Below are 22,274 nucleotides of genomic sequence, written 5' to 3' on the forward strand. Positions count from 1 at the left end.
TTATAATCACCTCCTTAGCAATGTTGGTTAAGAATTAACAATAAAGCTTGCCAAACAATGACTACTGATAAACCCTTGCAGTCACAGCCTTGGTTACTGACTTTCTGCCTGTAAAACTGAATAAGATGGGTCAAGTTTTTTGAATGTCCTTCCACAAATTCTTGGAATAGTTTGCTGTAACATAATTCTTAAAATTTATAATTTTTCCATGATGTGATGTCTAGAGCTCATGAAATGGGTTTTATTGTTAAGAATTAACAATAAAACCCATTGAAACAGAAAAAAATCTCTCATTATTGTGGCAATCTCTAGTATTTAAATACTGAAATGTTGGAAAAGATTTACAACACAAATCAATTTTGTTTAAAGTATCTTTAATTTAATATTTGGTTTGATATACATATTTTTACTAAAATAAGGCATATTTTGTTACATACATCTTCAACATATATGGAAAGTGCACATCTGCTGCTGCACAGAGCTGCGACAAATGCTGTTTGCTCCAACTTCAGTTCCCAGATAAAATTAAACTGAAGATAATCAGCAGATAAACTTACAAGGAGCTTTTTCTCCAAACAAAACAAAACAGCTACAATGGGAAATCAACAAGCTGACCACTACTTGTTTCAATACAGTTACTCTGACACTTCTTGGCTGATGTTCCTTGAGATTAGTTATGATATTTGGACTGTAATGCGTACAGTTCTTTGAGGGGTCAGATCGACTTGAGAGGCAAGATATAAATTCAGCCCATAAACCATTTGATCTTAATACTTTAATACGGCTCACTATGCAACCATTTAAATAAATACTGGAATTCCTGGACATAGAAAAACAAAACTCTCTTTTTTGCAGCTGGTCATCATGGCAAATATAAATAATAATAAACATTGCGCTATCACTGTGATTGCATGTGAATAAACAATGGAGTGAACACAAAGCAAAAAAGCAATAACAATTAAACATTCAGCACAGTACAAAGGCACAAGTATGAAAGTTAAAAATAGTGCTGTAAAGATAACGCTTCAGATTGTTAGTTATGACCTGATGCGAAATATTGCTACCATAGAGAAAAATGGGCAACATTCCTCATGCATGAATTAGATGGAGATCTGGGGAGTTCTTTAACAATGTTTGTTTTGTTGTATTGTCCTGCTAAAAGAAGACAGCAGGGATATGCCTCTGTAGGTCAGAGTTAAGTCTGTTCATGGACTGCAGGATGCAGCAGAACAAGGTGAAAGAAGATCAAAGCCATCCATGTGCTGTAAATGAAAATGTGACTCCTCAGACTACGCTATAGTCTTTGATTACTCCATGGTCCTGTTTTACTGCTCAAGTACACCATGTTATTTTTTTATAGTAGATAAGTATCAGGCCAGTAAGAACTGTTCCTTCCTTGGAATACTGCAGACTGGAAACATCCCACCAAAGCACTAACCCTGTTGTCAAACCACGAACCTTTACCCAGACCCATTCCCCAGCCGGTTTGAACACGTCAGCTTTGAACAGAAAGTGTTCTCTTGCTGGATAATATTAAATAAATTAAACGCATCAAAGTTACTAATGCTGAAAATATCATGGAAGTTGCAAAAACTTCCAAAAGAAAATATTTGACACTGGCTGACTTCTACAAATTCTAAGTACAATTGCAACACATTGCTTTGTGAAATAGTTTACCATGCGTTTGGCTTAAAAAGCAGATTTTTCTGAAAAAGATTTACAAAAATATGCACTGCTTCAAAGGGAAATATTCTACCAGTCGCTGTTTGTTGGTCTCGTCTTCATTTATTTTTATCAAATGTAAGTTCACTGTAATAGATTTAATGCAGGAACTGTTTCAATAAGTAGTTTTCTTTCTTTTCTTTCCTCTTTTTAAAAAAATGAATCGTTTAAATAATCACAACGTAGATTTATTATGCTCACTAAAACTGCACAAGTTAATGTTAATCAGTTAATTCTGGACATATATTTAAGTAGAAATCGCTAATTAGGTTTTACAGTGAGCTATGTGTACATTCATGTCAACACAACTCACTCAAGATCATCAAATTAGTTGAGTTGTGAAAACTTAAGATGTACAACTTGCACATACTAACATTTTTAAGTATTGGAAACTTGATGTTTTTGAGGCAAGGAGTTTGCATACATTTTTTAAGTAAACTTCACTTATTGCGTGTTACAGGCTGAACTGTCAGGGTGGTTCTGGTTGTTCTGGTTCTGTGCCAGTGACCGATCTCTTTGCAGATTCATCAGTCGATTCTGCAGACCTGACGGAGTTTCCAAGCAACTTTGCTTGGATGAAGGCCCATCTTCTTCCTCTGTTTTAAACGTCAGCTCACGTTTTCTGGTTACAATGTCAGAGATTTTACTCAGGTCCTGTGTAAAGAAATAGGAATTTCATTACAATTTTGCAATGTGACCCGATATAAAGCGGATAAAAAGATTAAAATGTATGTCCAGTGAAGTAAAGATCAATAAAAGTGACCTTTCTGTTACTTTTGCCAATGTTATAGGTGTGTTTGGGAGTATGTCGAAGGACTTCTTGTCTGTTTAACGGTGAGACGGTTAAGTTAACACTCTTTGATGGGTGATAACTTTCTCTCGACTGCGGTGGCGGCAATGGAGATATGGGAGGAGTCTCTCCCTGCAGAAGAAAACAAATATTAGTGGTTAATATGATATTTTACACTGTTTCTTTGCATTATTGTTTTGATTTGGTTTCTTGTTAAGGTTGATCAAAATGACTTCTGAAAACAACTAAACATACCCCATAAGTTTGGGCAAACTTCTCTGCAAACGGCTGCATTTTTATGCTGTAGAGGTGGTAGAAATTGATGAGGCTGCCTCTCTTGTCCTCCGCTGAGTTTTCTTCTGGTGTGGGAAAAGCAGCTCTGTGGGATCCAAGATCTGTCAGCAACAATGTAATAAAAAAAAAATCAAGTGTCAAACAAACATCTGAGGCTTCCACAAGACTTTAGTTACAGCAAGAGATTCAATTAGTAACTTATTTAGTATTTAGTGAGGATACATGCATGAAGAAATTCAAAGCTACACATCCATTTCTGACATTTTTGTTTGAAAATGGGTATGAATACTTGAAGGATAGACAGACACAGAAATGTGGTAACAGTAAATTATTATGTTAGTGTCAGATATGTGTGCAAAGAGGAAAACTAAAATATAAAGTTACATTTCTATGATAGTTCTGTGATCATTTAAACTGCAACAGTTTTGTTTTTGTTATTATGCAACAGCTTTATAGCAGCCTTGCTAACGGCTGAAACAGAAACAAAATATTATTAGGTGAGTTAATACTTCTATAAAAAATTATATTTAATCTCTGGTGAACACCCAATCAGACAGAAATCATACCCATCGTCTCTTTGGGAAGATTTTCCACAGGTGACTCTGAGTTCAGCATCTCCTTGGAAACCTGAGGGTGAAAACATTCAGTTGACATTCAGCAACATCTGAGGCTTCAGAACATGGCAGAAATGACATTAGATATGCATAATAAAGACGATGCCATGCATCCAAAAGTATTCAGATCGCTTCACTTTTTCACATTTCAAGTTACAGCCTTGCTCCAAATTGTATTTGTATAATTGTATAAATTATTAAATGAAACTCTTTCCCAAAAGTCTACATGCAAATAGGCTTTTCACAATAACAAATTTTGCTGAACGATTGTCTATAAAAATTATTGTGATAAACGATAATATTGTTTCAAGACCTTTTGACACTGATTTAATGGAAATGACGTAATAATGCATGCTATTTCCTGCCAAACATACATACATTTTATTTTCTAAACAACACATAACACGGGAACTGATAAACTAAATAAACAAAACAACCAAAAACAAAAATAAAATGGATTCTCAGTCTCCATTAACAAAAAACGTACTTTAATAAAAACTAAACAACATGAAGCCAAAGTGGAAACAAATACGGCATTCAACCAAAAGAGTGCAGATTATGAAGTCTGTATACTATATTGCCCTTCAGTAATCACTAGATTTAAATAGAGAAGATGGGCACATCCTGACACAGTAGTTCACACTACACAATTTTTTGCCCCTATTTTCTCCGTATGACAATCTTAGATCGTTGGCCGATCTAAGATTGCCGCTGGTGATTTCTAACCTTTTGTGGCCTCTCAGATCTAAATCAGGGGTTTTTCCCTGACTGGGAGCTTAACGCTGAATGTGACAAGTAGCCAATCAGAAAGCACGGATTCTCCTCCGTGCTTTCTGAGGGGAAATTACGGAGGGGAATCCGAAACAGCTGACAGGCGCAACCTAAAATCCAGCAGACATTGGAGATGATATGTGGAAACAACAATAATATTTATTTAACATTTCGTGCAAAGAATATAGAAATGACAGAGAGAGGAGTTGGAGCCAAATTGCTACCGCAGTTGATAAACCCGGTAACTTTTCAGCTGTTCTTCGTTAACGTGACATAAATAGGTTATAATGATTTTCATTCAGTCAGAACTTTATGCTGACTCTAGCCACATGCATCACAGGTAGATTCTAGTAAAGCATTGATTAATGCCTTGTTTTAAAATTTGTTAACTGGACTTGTAGCCATTACTTTGTGCCATGTGTCTGGACTCCACACTGCACAATCGAACCCGATTGAACCGTTATACCTAGGATTTCTGTCGGCTAATGTGTGGTCTCTCATGTCTTGAAAATGGGCCGACAATCGGCCGACAACTCGTGTAGTGTGTGCTGGACATTACACTAAGGAAATCAGGAAGGGAGGGTCAGTGAAGAGCACCGGAGTTGAGCCTTTTTTTATTCAATGTCATCAACAGAAAGAACAAAACGGCAGGAAGAGACGATAAAGCCGATAATTAAAATGAGGTCGATAGGTTTAATTTATCGTGCGATTAATTGATTTAATCTTTATCGCGACAGGCCTACATGCAAATACTATTTGTAAATGTATGAAAAATAGAAAACACATTTATGTGAGTATTCACAACCTTTGCAATGAAAGTAAAAATTGAGCCATTTCAACTGATGTTCTTTGAACTGTCCCTCCTCCACATGTTGCTTCACTAGTTTCTGACACCTTTTCTTTTTGCTTACAAGATTTCCCTCTTTCAATTAAACCATGCTCTAAATATAGTTTCCTTTTCATGAAAATATAATAAAATAATGGAAGTCATATTATTCTCAATCAATACATGTTCAAATCAAATAATGATTAAAGATACTGAGCCAGTGACGGTAAAGGTGGTGAAAAACTCTTGGATCATTTAACTGTATTTATCATTACGTTAAGTCACAGAAATGGCACTTACACTTCCATTGTTATATGGCTCAGTCTTGTAGCGCTCTACTATCTCCTCAAACGTTAGATTGTTCTTGGTAGCCTGCAAAAGCAAACAACAAGAAAAGCTAGAAACTGAATTAGTGATTTCATAAACAACATATTTTCACATCACTCAGGATGATTTTTTGTACCCTCATACTTTCTGAATTTGTTATTACAACTGTAAACACACTCTCTAGATTTTGCTTTATAGTGGTTCAGATCTTTTTTAAATTTGTTATTACCATAAGCAAACTTTCCTTAATTTTTAACCCAATGATTTTAACCAAGTCCTTGTATCGGAGAGAATAAAAAGCAACTCTTTTGCTTGTTTCAGGTAAACAACCTTCTGCATAACGGACAACGTAAGAAAGACAGTTTAAAATCCTTCTCCAAAATTTTGTTGCCTTTTCTGGCAGGATTTTTATAGTCATGTTCTTTTTCTGGTGTGATGTCTATTTTTGCATAAAAACAGTGATTCTCAATTAGTAGTTTTTGAAATCTTGACATATTGTAGCCTAACATACATTTTGTCTTCAAAAACAATCAGATGAAACTGAGCTGAGAGAACAAAATCAAAAGAAAAAAACGTCTGCAGTGAAAAAACAATATAGAAAAGTAAAAAACAAAAACATGGAAACTGACATGGGAGGGCTTAACAAATCAAAGCCCACCGTTGCTATGATGTAGATGGCACTAATGAGCGGGTGGTCCAGGTGACGGTCTTTCATGAGGGAAGTGTGCTGGGCCAGGGAACTCTCCAAACAGGTCCACATCTTTGATCTCAACTCATCAGAGACTTGTAGTTTGAAACACATTTCCCTCAGACGCTCTGCCATCTCGCTGTAAACCTGATCACAGGACAAAGCACAGCTGCACAAAACAAATATTTTAACAGTGGAAAGTTCTGGGAGTAAGAACTCACCATCCTGGCAAACCGGTGAAGGAAAGGTTGCCCCTTGGGTCTCCTTACAGCTGGGGAGCAATGCTGGTGCTCTGAGGTCCTGGACGACTCTGCTTCCAATATTACATCTGCTGATAAGCACACAGCTTGTTGTATTTTAAGCCTTTTTCAACAAACTTAAGCAAAAGGAAGCTTTATCACTCTTTGTACCTTCTTGTGGGTTAGATTCCGGCTGACCTTTGACATTTGTTGGGGAAGTCAGCTGTGTGTGGCGTTAGAAAACAGTTGGGGTAAAGCGATACTGAAGTCCTTTCAATAAAAACTAAACAGACAAAAGTAATTTACAGGTGAATGTTTTGTTTTTGCAATGGCAGACCTGGTGTTTGAAAGGTGGAAATCCTTCATTGTCTTTGATTTTCTCCCACAGGCGAGAGTGGCTGGCCCAAACGGAGCTCTCTAAAACACTTGTTCCAATTGGCTTAAAGCGTCTGATCAAGTCTGTGAATTTTTCCTTCGCGAACCTTAATAGGAACTGGTTATGTACCTGTGAAACCACAGCACAAAAAAAGCTGAAGCAGGTAACTCAGATTTTATAGCAGGTCTTCGGAGTTTTGTGCGACAAACCTCTAAGAAAAGGTAGGAATCCAGTTTGAAAACTTTGAGGAGCAAAGTGACGTCACTGACTCGAAAGGTTTTTTTCAGGGCGACCTGCAAGCAACAGGTTACCAGACAGCGGTGCCAAAGGTCATCCTCCAAGACGTTCTGCATCTGTGGTATCAAAGCAAAATGACTATTACATCACATCAAACCAAAGATGTGAGAAGAACAAACAAAAGAAAAATTTGGATTCAAAATTAGTAGTACACACTGGAGGTCCTGCATGTTTTAGGTGTTTCCCTGCTGCTGCACACCTGGTTTAAATGAATGGGTAATTAACATCTAAAATATACAGCACAGTGGGGCCAGAGGACCAGGGTTGGTGACCACTGGTACACACTATCTATCAAAGGGACCTCCAACTCCAGCACTGTGGCTGTCCATAAGGAAACTGCATGCAAATGCAGTTCTTAGTGTGGCCACATGAGGGCAGCATACTCACAGAGATGACAGACTTTAATCTCACCTGAATGCCAGGAAGATTTTCTAAGATGGTGTAGTAGCTTGATGTGGCACCTGAGAAGCACTTTTCCTCCAGCTCTGAAAACACCAGACCATTTAAATGGAAGCTTTTTGTTATTAAAATGTTCTGTAAACCAGTAATGGAGTAATTGGGACTTTTACCTCGTTTTGCGTCGTCATGTTTATCATCCCTGCAGTGCTGCAGAAACTCTTGCAGCATGTCTTTCAGTCTAATTTTTATTTCCTCTGTGGGATCTCTGGAGCAGGTCCTGATGTCAATGAAAAGGAAAAAATATGTGTCAGAAATTGTTTGTAAATGTGAATAAAAATAGTCTGTAAGTAAACATTTTCGTAGATTCAGTGGCTTTCACAAAAAACGTGTATCTTATTTGTTAAAAAACTGTTGTCTTAAGCAAAGAATGCAAACACTGTAGCTTATATAAGTCGTTGCCACAGGAGCGAGGAGCTGTTCTGTTGCAGCGCTAACCTGAACAGAGTGATCAGACGGTCACTGGGGCCAGGCCTCTGCTTTTCTACGTCAGGTCCAGGAGCGGTTGCCATGGTGAACTCTTCACTGACGGCGGCCAAAGCAGGAGGGCGCAACTAACTGATGAAAAATAAGATCAAGAACTCTCAGGAACAGAGAAAAAAATCACATGTATAAATATTGGTGATGCATAGACTGGGTTTTACCAGGCCAATGCCGATTTCTGATTTTATTTGAAGTTTTATTTTATGGTCTATCTGTCAGTCCAGATTTATTTATTTTTTTTTAATTTCTAAGGACTATGACACATAAAAGGGAAAAATAGTGTAGTGGTTGAGAATTTAAGATATCCAATAAACACACATTGGTAAGACTACAAACAAATTAACAGCATGATTTAATATTGTCACAAAAAGTTTAGGAGACCACAGAGTCACACCCTGCTTGTATATAAAGCTTGAAGCTTAGAGAAATAGTTGGACGCCCTCCTTGGTGAGCACTACGCACTTTTTTAAATATATATATATATTTCTACATTATTTATTTATTTATTCAGTAATGCTTGTGCCATACATTTTTTCCTTCAAAATTATTCAAGTGATGTATTTTTTTACACCTTTTAAACACATTTGAAGTTAAAAAGGTACACACACAAAAAAATCCTCATCAATCATTATGTTTTCGCTTTTTTAATATGTCACTTAAACAACGTCCAACCCTTCTAAAAATAATAAAAATGCAATTATTTTCACATTTTTAACTTTTAAAATGCTGGTTTCATTGTTTAGATGATTGCTTATTCCAAAAAAAAAAAAGACATTAGCATTTTTCTCTCCTTCTGAAATCCCCCACACTTCAACAAAAACTAAAGTTTTAAATATCCACTAATACATGACAGTGTTCTGTAGGTCTATCTGGGCTGGGCACTGGAAAGACCTTAGTCAAATATGCTCAACAAAGTTTACTTTGGCTCTTCAGTCCTAATGTTATGTTATCTTTCTCCATCAACACACTGTAAATGTAGATTAGTATTTCTATCTGATCTCATCCATTTATGTTTGTTGTTTGTAGATTTAGACTTTTCAAAGCCAGGCCAGTGTGACCAGAGAAAGAAAATTTTGCATTTATCAACATTGTCATTGAAAATGGATTTTATAAAAAGTTCAGTGCATTTTCAATGAAAATAAAATTATTCATCTACCGCCACAATTTGTTTTATTTACGTACATTTCACTATATCGAATTAGCAGGAACCAAAATGCGAAATACATTGTGCCATTTTATAATTTTCTAAAATTTTGGCAATGAAAAAAAAAAGAAAAATATTTATTTCCTCACTAGCTCAAAGAAATACTTGTCCAAAAGATGCGAAATGAGATAATGATTGACTATATTGCTTTTAGGTTAAATGTAAACATAATCAGAATTTATAAAATATTAAATCAAATTGAAAAAAAAAATATTCCATTTTCCTCGGGGAGCTATAGCACCCCCTATCGCCCTATTGGTGCAACAACCGATTAAAGGCAAATGACGATATATTAAATTGTCTCTCCTAACTTTCCTCTTCCTTCAATGCGTATACGCAAAGACTTATGCTACGTAGCTACACGCCTATCTTTAAATTCCAACTGTTAACCTATAACTCTGATATATGGCTAAGTTTTAGTTAAACTAATTCAAATTTCCTGCCATTCACAGAAGCTTCTCGGGTGATGCAACAACACAAAAGAGGAGCTGGTCCCCCGGAGATGTCGGCGTTATAACAGAAAGAGTCACCGCAGTCTTTTTTTATTTTTTAACTTTCTAAAAGAAGGCAAGCGGTTTAGTTTTCTTTTCCCATTTAAAGTCCTGGACCTTTAACTGGTTAATACCGGCTACCCTTCAGTTGTGACTGGATAATAATGACTCTACGTGTCATACACTGTTATACAACTACAACAAGTTCTTATACTTGATAATAAACAAATATAATCATGCAGCAAACAATTTAAGGTTTTCTTAAAGACTTACCGGATTACTTTAGCACACAACAACGCCTTCCTGTCAGCTGACTGCGGAAATGAACTGCAAGCGCGGGAAAAAAATCAGGGAGGCGCACGTGAGACAAGAACACATCCGGGTACTTAGCGGAATGTCCTGCCCCCTTTTAAAAGGAGAACATTTAAAACTTCCCATTGGATGGGAGTTAAAGCAACTCCTGGGACATTTGGTGCAATAAAATCATAAAATAAGCAAACAACTGTGTTGTGTGAGTTTTGTTTGATTCATCTGGAGTCGTGTCAATGATTTTCTACATTTTAATAAAACGGGTATGAGGAATGAGACAGAAATACTGACTTCATGACAGAGGTAAACAACCTCAACTAGAGGGCCAAGATTTAAAAAATTAACTATAGCATCTAGTAAACTGTTTGGTATGTAGAAACATTTTTTTTTTTACAAAAAATATAAAACTATAACAATGGCTCTCATGGCTCAACATGAAACATTTGGAACAAATCTGACTTGCACATATTACTGGATGGATCTCAATATAAATGCCACTTAAGGGAATGGAGTATTTAAATGAACAGCAGTTATTACACATAATTCCTGCTGCTATTTATTAACTGAAGAGATCTGTTTAAATGGAGGGAATAAGCATCACAAAGTTACCACTATGATCATTAATGATTGTGGAAATGCATTAGAAAAATAAACAGCAAGATATACAACTAATTTTGGGTGAAAAAATATGCTCATTCATGTTTGCATTAAAATAAAGAAAAAATAGAAATATAAAATAAGCCTTGGGGTTACTATAAATGGCTGTGATTTAGGCTTTTTTTAAACTTACTTCAAGAAGAGACTTTGGAAGAAGGAAATGATTTTAGACAATTGGAAATCCATACAATCCTATAAGAACTGAAAACATTAATAAAAGGCCATCAGGCAAAGCAAAAAGCACAGGCACATGGGATGAATAGTCAGAAGAATATGTTTAATAAAAATAATTAAACCTCAATTTCCTCTATAGAACTTCATAGAAAGTAATCCAATAAATTACAAATTACTTTAAGACGTATTTTCCTGCACTACAATAATTATTTTGACTACACAGACCACATCTTGCAAGAATTACAACTTTCCAATGAGAAAAATAAAGACAAACTGACCAAGGTGACATTTTACGGTCTCAAGCTTGAGCCAAAAATACAAAACCCACGTTTGCTCATCGTGTCCTCCTTTTACAGCAGTAGTGTTTTGTCACTCCCCTTGCATATTGGTCTCTGTTTACTTGCGTCAAGCCACATTATGAACTCAAACACTTCCAATTTGAGTCCTTTTGGGTTCCCACTTCTGTTGTTGCAAGCCCTAGCACACAAATCAATTCACCGAGGCGTCGCTGAGGGGCGACAATCATTCGATCAGTGGCTTACAGCAGACGGAGCAGTGGCTGGGTGTTTGCATAAGGGCACTACCAGTTAAAACAGAGCAGAGGTGTAGATATACAAAATGACAGTGGTATGTTTTGCTCAGACATAGAAAAATACCATACTGTTAGTAATCATTAAAAAATGCAAATTGCATTGAAAGCAAACCATGATGAGGTCTATATAGAGCAGGCATACAAGAAAACCACTTTAAAGCAACATTAGAAAACAGACGTGTCTTCAGTCTTTGTGTTCAGACCTCGCAAATTTATTTTTTTTGTCATCATCAGTAAGCCCACTGGAGAGAGAGAGAAAGAGAGGTGCTACAGATACTTAGGAATTCAACAGTTTATCCAGGGGGCCCTTCTCCTTGGAAATATCTAACAGTCAACGGTGTAACAGCAGTCCTAGAGCAAGCACTGTTGTGCCAGAGAAGATTACAAAAAGGTACTTCGGCTCGAGTGTAGTCCAGTGTTTATGTGTAACCTGGTTACAGCTCTAAAATGAATGTGCGCGGGGAAAGCTGAAGGAAACACACAAGCATGGTGAGTGAGCGGCGCTATGAGAGGATGAGGTGCAGGATAAGGGCACTTCTACATCTAGCTGAAGCTCAGTTTGTCAGCAAAACAGATTCGTGAATGATAAAAATGAGACAAAGCTGCAGACTCCCAGCAACGCAAATTGAAATGATCAAGCCCTTCCTGAAGCAAACCCACCCAACGCTAACTTTAATACTCAGCTATAATGAACAATCAATACAGTCTTAAACAGGATTGATCCATGTTGTGCTTGTGGCACTTGTATTTTTAACACCCCAGGCTGTCATGCAACACTTTAAACTTCCTTCAGAGTCCTGAAGAGGCATGTTTGAAGATAAAAGAACACTTGTAAAGCGGTGTTCACAAGTCAAAAACCAGTGAAGCTCCATAAACACAAAAACATTCAGACTGGAAAAGTTCTGGAAGCAGGAGTTACCGAGCCGTGGAGGGAGAAACGGCATAACGTAGTCACAGAGGAGATGGGGAAACTTGGCTTCTGACACACATTCACACACAGTCCAGGAGAAACAGAGAGACATGCATATGTACATCTGCACAGTGAAGTCAACTCTTTTAGCAAAGCTGAGGTAAAGATGCAGTCAAAAATAATGGGACCTAAGGAATAATATCCACAACACTTTCAGGACATCTGAGGGTAAAAGGGCAGTTTTTTGGCACACAGTAGAAACTGAATTTCTGTCAATAGCTGACCATGTCAACTAACAGTTACACAAGAGAATATTTGCGCCTTATTTAAGGAACTACAAACTAAAATGTGTCACTCCTAGGGAGTAGGCAAATAAATGTTCTACTGTCAAATTATGTCTGATTGTGAACATTCAACATTTCACACTCAATATGTAATCCTGTGTCTAACCTGAATAAGAAAAAAGAAGGGAAGGGATAGGATGAATGAGTTGTGAACTGGGGGTGGAAACATGGCAGATGAGAGAATCTACAGCTTCAGTGACATTCATTAGCTGCCCAGGTTATTGCTGACATTATCCAACATCCATCTGCAAAGCCAAAGTGTCAACAAACCTGCAAATGTACTGGCTATTTTACAAGTGAAACCAAAGTGTTTGAAAAGTGTCAACCCCCCATCCCCAAACAATCAAAATATATTAATAGTACTGCTCAATGAGCAAGTTGATGTAGTTTCATCTTTTTTTTTTTAATAAAATTAATCCTGACATAATTACAATAATGCCTTTTCTTCTGTTGCAATTGTACATAATCAGGTGGTACAAGTTCACAGAGTTCAGAAAGTCTACCAAAGTCTGACATGCAAAAAGTCTCAATACAAGACTGTACCTTGTGAACAGACATGGACATTTTTTTCTGGCTCCTTTAAGTCAGTTTTTTTTTTTAAGGTTTTTACAGTCTTTTTTTACACAACGTAGTTAGTTCTTGTATTTACACGTAAAGAAATAGCAACATAAGTGCTGGAAAATCCATATATATGTGAATAAATGTCTACATTTCTAGGCAATACATAAATAAATTTTTCATTTTCTGTTCGTAGGTTCAGTCCTCGTCACTGGAGTCCGAATCGTCAGAGGATGAGGAAGAGCTCCCGGACTCCGACGAAGATGACTCGGCTTTCGCTGAACCTTCAGGGCCGCTGTTTTCTCTCGGTTCTGCAGATTCCTCGTCATCCTCTTCCTCGTCGTCCAAAGCCTCCTCGGGCGCCTCTTCCTCCTCCTCTTCCTCCTTTCCTGATGGCTGCTCCGCTTCAGTCAGGGAGGACTGGGAGGCTGCAGGAGCAGAAGGAAGAGGAGCAGCAGCAGCAGATGGAAGGGTTGAAGGGTCACTGTTTGAGCTCTGCAACTGTGTGGCAGACACAGGAAGGTTAAGGCCTGGAGTGAGAAGCATCCCTGGGTAAAGCATACTGGAGAGTAACAAGGGGTTAAGAGAGAGTGGGTGACTGGTGGCTGCAGAGGCAGCTGAAGCACTTGGTGTGACAGTGGCAGAGGAAGCAGAACTGGAAGTGGAGGAAGGAGTCGTGTTTACGTCCTCTGTCCTTTCTCCTTTGGTTTCCGAAGTGTTAGAGGGGGCATTAGACGGCTCACACGTTCCGCTGCTGTCGGTTCCCTTCGTCTTCTCTTCGGAACCTCCCGCAGCTTCCTGAGTAGGCTTTCCAAGCATGCTGCTCATGCCAAGCAGGTTTGGCAATCCGGCCATACCAGAAAGCATCATGGGAAACATGGCGGCGAGATTGCTCGCGGCCAGGTTGCTGGCGTCTGGCGGCAGTCCCATGAGGCCTGCAGTGAGCTGCAGGGACTGTAAACTTTGGAGGTTTTGCTGGAAGGCCTGCAGACTGCCGAGGTCCATGCCAGAGAGGAGACCGTTAGCCAGTAGGGAATTTAAACCCAGGGCGGAGGGTGCAGAGCTGGGTGCCGCTGCAGCCGCAGCAGCCACCGCTGCCTTGGCCAGGGGATTCTTCGGTCGGCGTCCTCGTCGGCTCACCTCCTCGGGAACGATGGGTCCAGTCAGGATCCGGTCAAACATGCTCTCAGGGAGATAACCCTAGTTAAACACAAATGATACACAGGCTTAGAAGGAAAATTAAACAAGCTCAGTTTCTTACAACCATGGATGTGAATGTAAATGTAGCTTATTTACAGAGCAATGGCAATGCTTTGCAAGGCATGTCAACGCTCTCCTATCCAATGCCTGGAAGGGACCTATTATTCTACACCTCAAGATAACTGGCGCTTCCTTTCACCATTAATGCAGCTCATATTGCTGCGTGTCCCCTCACAATATATATTCCAGAATGTGAGGCACGATCCCATAAGGGGTGCTATTACTTTTGTTGGCATTTCAAATAACCATGGCGAAGTAAGTAGCGAAAAACGAGCCAAATTCAAATCAAAACAAATTCTAACTGACACCGTTTTCTGTCAGTTGCACTCAAAAAGGAGATAGAAAGAATTCTGTCTGCCCCTCTGTGTCTCACTCACACATGACAGTTTTCAGAGAGGATTAAATACCAAATTTTAGCTTGTACACTAATTTTAACATACTGAACGGAGAAAGTCCATGCTACTCAACATGCTTGTGACTTTCCACATGCTATTGAGTACATTGTAGCTTACTCTAGCATCGATGCTAATTTTTAGATCAGAAAGTTGGGTTCCAACCGATGGGCACACTTTGGCAGGCCCCGTTTAAATTTCTTCAGAAATTTTCTAGTTTAAATTAATGCTTTTCTAAAACAATTGAAAACACTAATGAATGCAGGACTTATTGCAAATTGTGAGAAAACTGCGATGACTCACCGACTGTTTAACCACGTCAGCCCATTCAGGTGGGACCCCATACTCTGGATTTTCCTGGAGGAACCTGCACAGATCCTTCAGAGGAGGAGCAAAAGCTCCACCGATCTACACAAGAGAAAACAAGCCATGTGAACCAGTCTGCACAACAGCCAAAGCAGATATTTACACACAGAAAAACTACGCATTTAGAGGTTTTGCTATTAAAAATCTGCAAAGTGATTGATATGCATTTAGCTCCCCTATACAACACTATACAGTGAAGCATGGTGATGGTAGTATCATGCTGTTGGGGTGAACTTGTTAGCTGATTGTTCAATTAATGGGGTAATGGATGAAGCTATATAGAAGAAAATACAACAAGTATTAACCTTTTAAAGTTTTATTTGTAAAAAAACAGAAAATTGTGCACACTTTAAATAAAAGATAAAAACAAAATCCAGACACAAACTCACCTTGCGAGCATTTCTCCTGTTTATGATCTGGACCCTTTCCTCGCCAGTTAGACTGTTGACGTCGATCTTGTTAGGGTTCCTGCAGCGGTGCCGCTTCTGCTTGGGTCGGCCATCTTGGAAGTGGAACTGCATCTGCATCTTATTGACCCCCTGGAAACAAAAACAACAACAAACTTGTTGAGAACATTTTAGTAAACTGTACGTTCTAACGTGAATCAGTGCCCCAGAAAGGGATGAAAATTATAAAAATAACCAGTACTAACCGGGATAAAAGCTCCTGTATCTGCGACAAAGCCTGGGTGTTCCCTAAGCCACTGGTCTAGGTCTTTTCTCATGGGAGCGTCGTCGCCCGCCAGTCGGGTGCCGTCCTTCAGGTTGATGACGGGGATCCTGGTGTCTGTGTCTGCAGGGATCTGACTGGAGTTCATTTGTGCAGCAGCTCCTGCGATGCCCACCTGGCCGATTCCACCCCATCCTGGAGCCACCTTCACAGACATATGAACATGATGCTGATTTTATTTAATGTTTACCTCATGCAGAGTGCTTTGCAGGATTTTTTTAGTTCAATTTGCAGAATATTAACAAGAGACATTAAGAAATTTTACCGGGTCAGGAGTAGCAGATAATTTATTCCTGTTCATGAAGAGCAGCTCCATTCCTTCTACATTCTTCCTTCTCCCTCGTCGCTTCTTAACCACTGGCTGGCCGTCCACTACTCCGTTCAACCTCATCTGACCACTAACACCCGGAATTACTGAAGGAAAGGCACCATGTTTGTCATTGTGCATATTGAAATAAATTAAATTGGTATTTTTAGATGCTTCAAAAGTTTTGCCTCAGTTTTATTATAAATTACAAAACTGCTATTTAAGTTTGGTGTTTTATCCTTCCACCAAACTTTCTACTAATATAATTAAATACAGCAATTTGTTAACAGGAATAAGTGCACAGCAAAAACATGATTTTGGTGCTAAAAAGCTTCCATACATGCTGCCATCTAGTGGCAGATGAAGAACACAAACACTGAACATATGCAGCTTATCCTGCAACTTAAAAAACCCCCAAAACAAACAAAAAACATCATACCAGTCTGGAAAGAGCTTTGAGGTTTGGTTATGTCTGCCAGGCCTGTGTCCGAAGCGCTCTGCAGCTCATGAAGCCGGGCCAGATACTGTTGCTGGGCCTGGGGGCCCTCCTCAGACTCTAGGGGCCTCTTTATAGGCAAGCCCTGCTTCTGGAAGGTCAGCTTCAGACCTCCTTCCTGCTACACACACAGACAGGATCGTGAGAGACGACTCGAGGAAAGGCAAACTCATGGAATAAAAATGAAAATTAAATACCTAGAAGGTTCATCTATGACCTTTAATTCATCAGAGATCACATTAGGATGTTCTCGTTTTGACTATTTGATTTATTCACCAAAAAACAAATTGTATCCAATTTTATTCCTCTTTCCTTAGCTTTTAAAAGTTTCAAATCTACTCTATCAAAATTTAAAGACACATTTTATCAAACAATTACAGAAAACACTGTTCAGGTTGTTGTTTGTTAGTAGTGGTGGGACACATGAACACACAGTGGGTAGTGCTGAGCAGGGCAGTGGGTGAAGTCTATTTGTAGCCTGGACTGTGCTTAGAAGCCATGCCATAGAGATAGCTGTTGTCAGCATATAATGTTCCAATTTAAAGGTAAAAAGCAGCTATGAAATGAAAAACCACACTGTTTTTGGAGTCTTTATCAAAAAGCGGCATCAGAAAAAGAAATACAAGCAAATATGATTCCTGCTTAGGTTATAGCCATGTTGCCAACAAGCATATTAGACAAAACCACCAGCGGCAGAAGTTCCCATTCCAGTCAGATTACAGGCAAGACCCCTTCAGAGCAGAGAGGCTTCAAACAGAAGCTTATCATACGCTCATGACTGAATGATTTGTGTTCGTGTAATCACAGCCTGAGAGCCCAATTCAAATAGAGTGTGTGGGAAAAGAGGGGAAGGCTGTTATTAAATTAATCTCTCCTCCTGCCAGGCAGTGCAAACTGCTAATCATCCTCAAAGGAAAGCAGGCCGACGGAGAGCGAAGAGACATGCTGAACGCGGCAGCTAACAGCGGTCATGGCAGAGAAGAGGCAGGGGTCCTACAGTTAGGGCTGAAGCGGAGGGAGGGGGATGGAGCGAGGAATTGAGAAATCAAACATACATCATTGAGCTTTACTGAGAACTCCTTGTTTTCTGCAACATGCTTGGTCACCTTTGACCCCTGTGGAGAGGCAGAGGGGTCCTCGCACAGGCTGTTGGCGTTGTCCAGGAGTTTGGTGGTGTAGAAGGAGGCGACTGTGCTGCCGGGCTCGTAGACCCGACGGTGGCCAGGCCACTTGCCCTTGAGCACAGCCTGGCAGATGCTGTCCAGACGGTTGATTATCACACGGTCCTAGTCAAATCAACATACAAAATTATTAATAATAATAATAATAAAAAACTCAACCCGTGGCACCTAAACCCAAGCAGTTATGTTAGGCAGTATGAGAGATTAGTATCAAAATAAAATAACTCTGCAATGGGAGATAGCATTTAGTAAAGTTAGAAACTCTAATATCTGATAAGCTCAACAATTAGTATTCATTCAACATGGGCAATGTGGCTTAAAAATAAAATCTCAAATTTGAATCTATTTTTCTTTTTACTTGCTTTCTTTTTGAAAAAACTAGTTACAAATGACAGAAAATATTTTCAAAAAGCATCTTATTTCAATCATCGCTTCTGTACAAGGTGAATTTTTGTTTAATTACAAGGATGTAATAATAATATTTGCAGAAAACTGACAATTTGACTTGAAAAAAAAATCATAACATTACAAGAAAAAAGTTGTTTTAATGGGGGGAAATGCTTAGTTATCAGGATCTGGTGTGAGCAGCTCAGCTCATGTAGATCTTCAAAATAGACAATTGTTTGAATGATCATTTCAAAGTCCTGCTACTGATGATAATTTCATGCTGATGTTAAAAGATTAAGTATTTCTATTAATTATTATCTGTAACTCTTCATAAAATGCTCTACATTTCTTATTATAATTCTTCCAATCACCAAAAATTTGATTAATCGATCAAATCGATTTATCACCCAGCCCTAGCATCCATGCTTGAATAGCTCTGCAAGTGACCAGTGTCTTAAGCATTACCTCAAATGCAAACCTTCATCTGTAGTTAACTCTAGACTGCAAAGAAAACAGGAGTTATTTACCTTGGGCCAGTATGACGCAGCCAGCATGTAGCCTCCACCCTGGAAAGGATGGGAGGAGTTGTTTGTGACTCCATTTTCAGACACGTGTGAGTCTTGCATTTCGTCCTGTGTGGTGCTGAGGGAGGCCACGCTGTCCTCATCGAAACCCTTAACACTTGTTGTTACAGGCACTATGGGAAAAAAAATACAATAAAAATCCAACTCAACAGGTTAGGGTAGGTTTATGGGCTATTCAAAACACGTTCATTCAGTTTCTTGCGCAAAATTATTCTTAGAATTTAGGATTTCCGTTTGATCAGTTCTGCCTATTCTGAGCTCCTTTCAGAATTAACTGTTTTAGGGTCTCTTGTTACTTTAAATCCACTTGCAGGTGAAAATGCCTGCAAACAGATACAAAATTATAGAAACATACATCTTTGAAAAGCAAAAGTACAGCCTCCAGCACAACCAACAGGAATGTCGTGTGGTTTCTGAATGGTAAGTCAACAAAACATTTGTTTTTTTCCAGCAGCCATTGTACAGCTTAAGTGAGCCGACAAAACATGCTCGAGTAGGTAACGGGCTTTACTGGAGTTAAAGTGGCTGTCAAATTTGACTGAACAATCTGGAGGTTTTTCAAACGGTTTATTTTCCAGACACCAAAAAACCTTAAATTATTCCCAAAAACAGTGCTTGACTGTTTTTAGAAGGAGTAGAAACCCTAATGGAAGTAAAAAAAAACAGAAACAACTAAAAAACTGAATTGAGAACCAGGAAGAATTATTTCCTTAAAGTCGGTGCGACTCACCTTTCTTCTTTGCTTCCTCTCCCTCACTTTCACTGTCATCAGAAGAGGAGGAGGACGATGACGATGACGACGAAGAGCCAGAGGAGCAAGATGAGGAGGAGGAGGAAGAGCTGGACCCGGAATGTGAGGAGGAGGAAGAAGATGAGGAAGAGGATGAAGAAGATCGTGACGAAGAGCTCGAGGAGGAACCGTCCGAATCGGACTCGGCGCCTCGCCGGGCCTCCCTGCGGCCCCTTTTGCTCGCCTTCTTGGGTTTCCTTTCTGTGGAGTTGGGTGTGAGCGGCTTGGTGCGCGCTGCCACCATCTGCCTCTCGCTGTCCTTCGCCACGGAAATGGGCTTCTCCTCCAGGCCTGTCGGAGTCGCTGGAGGCTGCGGGGGGCTCCAGCTCTCCCCCTGCCTTTCTTTAATCTCCTCTTCTTCTGAGGCTGCTTCCACTTTAGGCACAATCCCACAGGGATCCGGGTCTCTCTGGGTGGGCGGGGGCAGCGGGGAGCCTGTCGGTAACGGTCCGGCAGCCTGGTACTGAGGGAGCAGGAGCGGGGTTGTTGTGCGTTGCTGCTGCTGCTGTGCGGCTTTCACCTGGCTGTAGTTGCGTTGGGCTGCCATGAAGCACAGGTCGGGGTCTCTCAGAATGTGGTAATCCGTCCGACTGACGCCGTGCTTTGCGGCGCCGATCAGCAGGTCGCGGTCGTGAGTTCCGGCCTCCCACCACACGGGTAAGTCGGAGCTCATCTGGCACAGGGACAGACGTTCAAACAGCAGTGGATGTCTGAGGACTTGTTCCCTGACCTGGCGAAGCAGCTCTACTCTGTACAGGGTACGAGAGGCTCGCTCTTCTGTGATTGGCTGGATGGTCAGGGATGGATCTGCCGCAGAGTCTGGAACAAAAGGAGGAAATGACGGTTTTGCTCTAAAGGTACAACCCAAAAGGCTTGTTTGTGGCTACAGCTTAAGCGTCACACTGTTTGCCTTTCGGCTAATGATTAACCTCATCACCAGGCTACCTCTGAACTGGCGGCGCAACTTGTTTACCACAGACTTCTCTCCTAAACAGTCTCATACAGATGAGGAGCGTGACACATCTCTCTACTGGTCTTCTTCAAGTTTGTAAAAAATAATAAACTAAGTACACCGCAAAAACTTAAATCTAAGTAAACTTAAATAGAATTAAGAGCATTAATGCTTTGTTTCTTTTCTGACAAGATACTTTTTCTAACCAAAAGGTTTTTCAGTTAGAACATTTTGTTGCTTAATTAGCTTACTAAGAAATTAAAGCTTGATATTATGAATTTATTACTTATTATGAGCCAGTTTATGCTAGAAACTAGAATAGTTTTCAAAGAAAAGAAACAATAGAAAAAATAAACTTGTATAATATTTAAAGCAACATCAAACATAAATAGCGTGTCGTTATAGATTCAGATAATTCCCAGTTTTCATTACTTAATTTGATCATTCACAGTCATAAGAAGGCTAAATCAAAAGCAAGTCATACATGTTTGTATGCAAATACGATTCTGACCTCCATCTTTGGGTGGCAGGCGACACACTCGTCTACACATAGCAGTGAAGGCGCAGAGGTACTTCTGCAGGCTCTCGTCCGTTTTCTTGTGCAGCCGGGCCATGGCCCTGAACTTGGTCCAGTCAAATCGCCCGAGGCTTGGGTCAAAAACGACACCAAAAGTAGACACAACCCGATAAAAATCGGCCTCTTCTCGCCTGGTCCACCTGCAATCAGGGCATTTAGATAAATAATTAAATGAGAATCCTTGTTACAAAAAGCATAACATGAGACTTGGATTTCTGTTTTTGTAAATATTTCTGTTTTCATGCATTTCATTTGCTTCCTGACCTCTGTTGGCGTTCAATCTTTGCAGCCATCTTGGGGTTGAGTGTGTCTTTGAGTGCGGGGGGCAGCGGGCAGATGGGAGCAGAGAGCATCATGGCCTGCTGGGGTTGAGACTGGGACTGAGTCTGGTGGATGTGTAGGATCTGCCGGCTCTTGGTGTAGCGCTGAGACGCCGTGATCAGTCGTCTCAGTCTGGCTGTCAACACTGAGGGAGAGGGCCAGTAGGAAGTCTGGCCTTCCGTCACTGGAGGTGCGTCTGGTTGTAGCAACAAAAATTATAGAGACAGAATCCTATTTTTAGCCATAAAAATAGAAGTGGGTTGCTTTGCTGCTTCAAACTTTGAGATCTGTCCTGTGTAGGAAGGCTTTGCCTTTAATAAATCGTGATAATTCCACTCAGGATTGAGAAGATTTAATACCCACCTCCAGCATTATCAGAGACAACCAAATCTCCAGGGGAAGAGGCGTCATCCTGCGGGACGACAAACTCTCATTTTAGACACAACTGACTTTAAAAGAAGTAAACATGTTATTACCACACATCAGCACTTGCTAACCTTTAATAAAAATGGTAAAAGAAATAAATAAAAATTTCAAACCAACAGAAAATGAAGGGGTTTGATCATCCACATTTAGGCTTCAAAGCAAATGGCCCCAACATGGATCAAGGATTTTTTTTCCCTCTAAAACATATGTTGATGCATTTATGAATGTTGTCAAGTTTCACTGGCTTACAACACAAACAAGTGCTTAAAATATTTAAAACAGCAGCTGGCAATCACCAAACAGGATGTCTGCTTGGGATTCAACTGCTGGCTCTACCAGAGCAGATAGCTGAGCTAATTAACCGGCTGATACCAGCTTGTTAAA

At 39.7% G+C, this 22,274-nt stretch overlaps 2 protein-coding genes across 11 annotated transcripts in view; both read right to left on the reverse strand.

Annotated features, from left to right (window-relative positions):
* Positions 1-763: 763 nt before the first annotated feature.
* Positions 764-9,959, reverse strand: LOC103138083 (retinoblastoma-like protein 2). Of its 3 annotated transcripts, none has more exons than XM_016671521.1 (14): positions 9,852-9,959; positions 7,839-7,958; positions 7,514-7,620; positions 7,359-7,429; positions 6,857-7,000; positions 6,609-6,776; positions 6,443-6,494; positions 6,254-6,363; positions 6,003-6,179; positions 5,318-5,389; positions 3,373-3,433; positions 2,768-2,907; positions 2,486-2,644; positions 764-2,376 (listed from the first exon to the last, which is right to left on the reverse strand). In XM_016671521.1, the coding sequence occupies exons 2-14, from the start codon at positions 7,910-7,912 to the stop codon at positions 2,167-2,169; spliced, it is 1,545 nt and encodes a 514-aa protein (XP_016527007.1). In that variant the 5' UTR covers positions 7,913-7,958; positions 9,852-9,959; the 3' UTR covers positions 764-2,166. The 3 variants fall into 3 exon arrangements, with proteins under 3 accessions (XP_016527007.1, XP_007552238.1, XP_007552237.1); XM_007552176.2 differs by having other exon boundaries at positions 6,254-6,360; positions 7,356-7,429; XM_007552175.2 differs by having other exon boundaries at positions 7,356-7,429.
* Positions 9,960-10,800: 841 nt separating this feature from the next.
* The window catches only part of chd9 (chromodomain helicase DNA binding protein 9), an 85,838-nt gene continuing 74,364 nt past the window's right edge, over positions 10,801-22,274 (reverse strand). For 5 of the 8 annotated variants that reach the window (XM_007552180.2, XM_007552177.2, XM_007552178.2 and 2 more), the window contains 12 exons: positions 21,828-21,876; positions 21,408-21,660; positions 21,078-21,283; positions 19,555-20,433; positions 18,768-18,937; positions 17,728-17,958; positions 16,616-16,793; positions 16,135-16,283; positions 15,793-16,014; positions 15,530-15,679; positions 15,078-15,182; positions 10,801-14,322 (listed from right to left, as the gene is read on the reverse strand). In XM_007552180.2, the coding sequence (XP_007552242.1) occupies positions 13,321-14,322; positions 15,078-15,182; positions 15,530-15,679; positions 15,793-16,014; positions 16,135-16,283; positions 16,616-16,793; positions 17,728-17,958; positions 18,768-18,937; positions 19,555-20,433; positions 21,078-21,283; positions 21,408-21,660; positions 21,828-21,876 (3,594 nt within the window). In that variant the 3' untranslated portion in view covers positions 10,801-13,320. The remainder of the gene's footprint in view (positions 14,323-15,077; positions 15,183-15,529; positions 15,680-15,792; positions 16,015-16,134; positions 16,284-16,615; positions 16,794-17,727; positions 17,959-18,767; positions 18,938-19,554; positions 20,434-21,077; positions 21,284-21,407; positions 21,661-21,827; positions 21,877-22,274) is intronic. The other 3 variants (XM_007552183.2, XM_007552181.2, XM_007552179.2) reach the window with 3 other exon arrangements.

The sequence above is a fragment of the Poecilia formosa genome, unplaced genomic scaffold (genome assembly GCF_000485575.1).
Source record: "Poecilia formosa unplaced genomic scaffold, Poecilia_formosa-5.1.2 Scaffold46, whole genome shotgun sequence".
In the NCBI taxonomy this organism is placed as follows: domain Eukaryota; kingdom Metazoa; phylum Chordata; class Actinopteri; order Cyprinodontiformes; family Poeciliidae; genus Poecilia; species Poecilia formosa.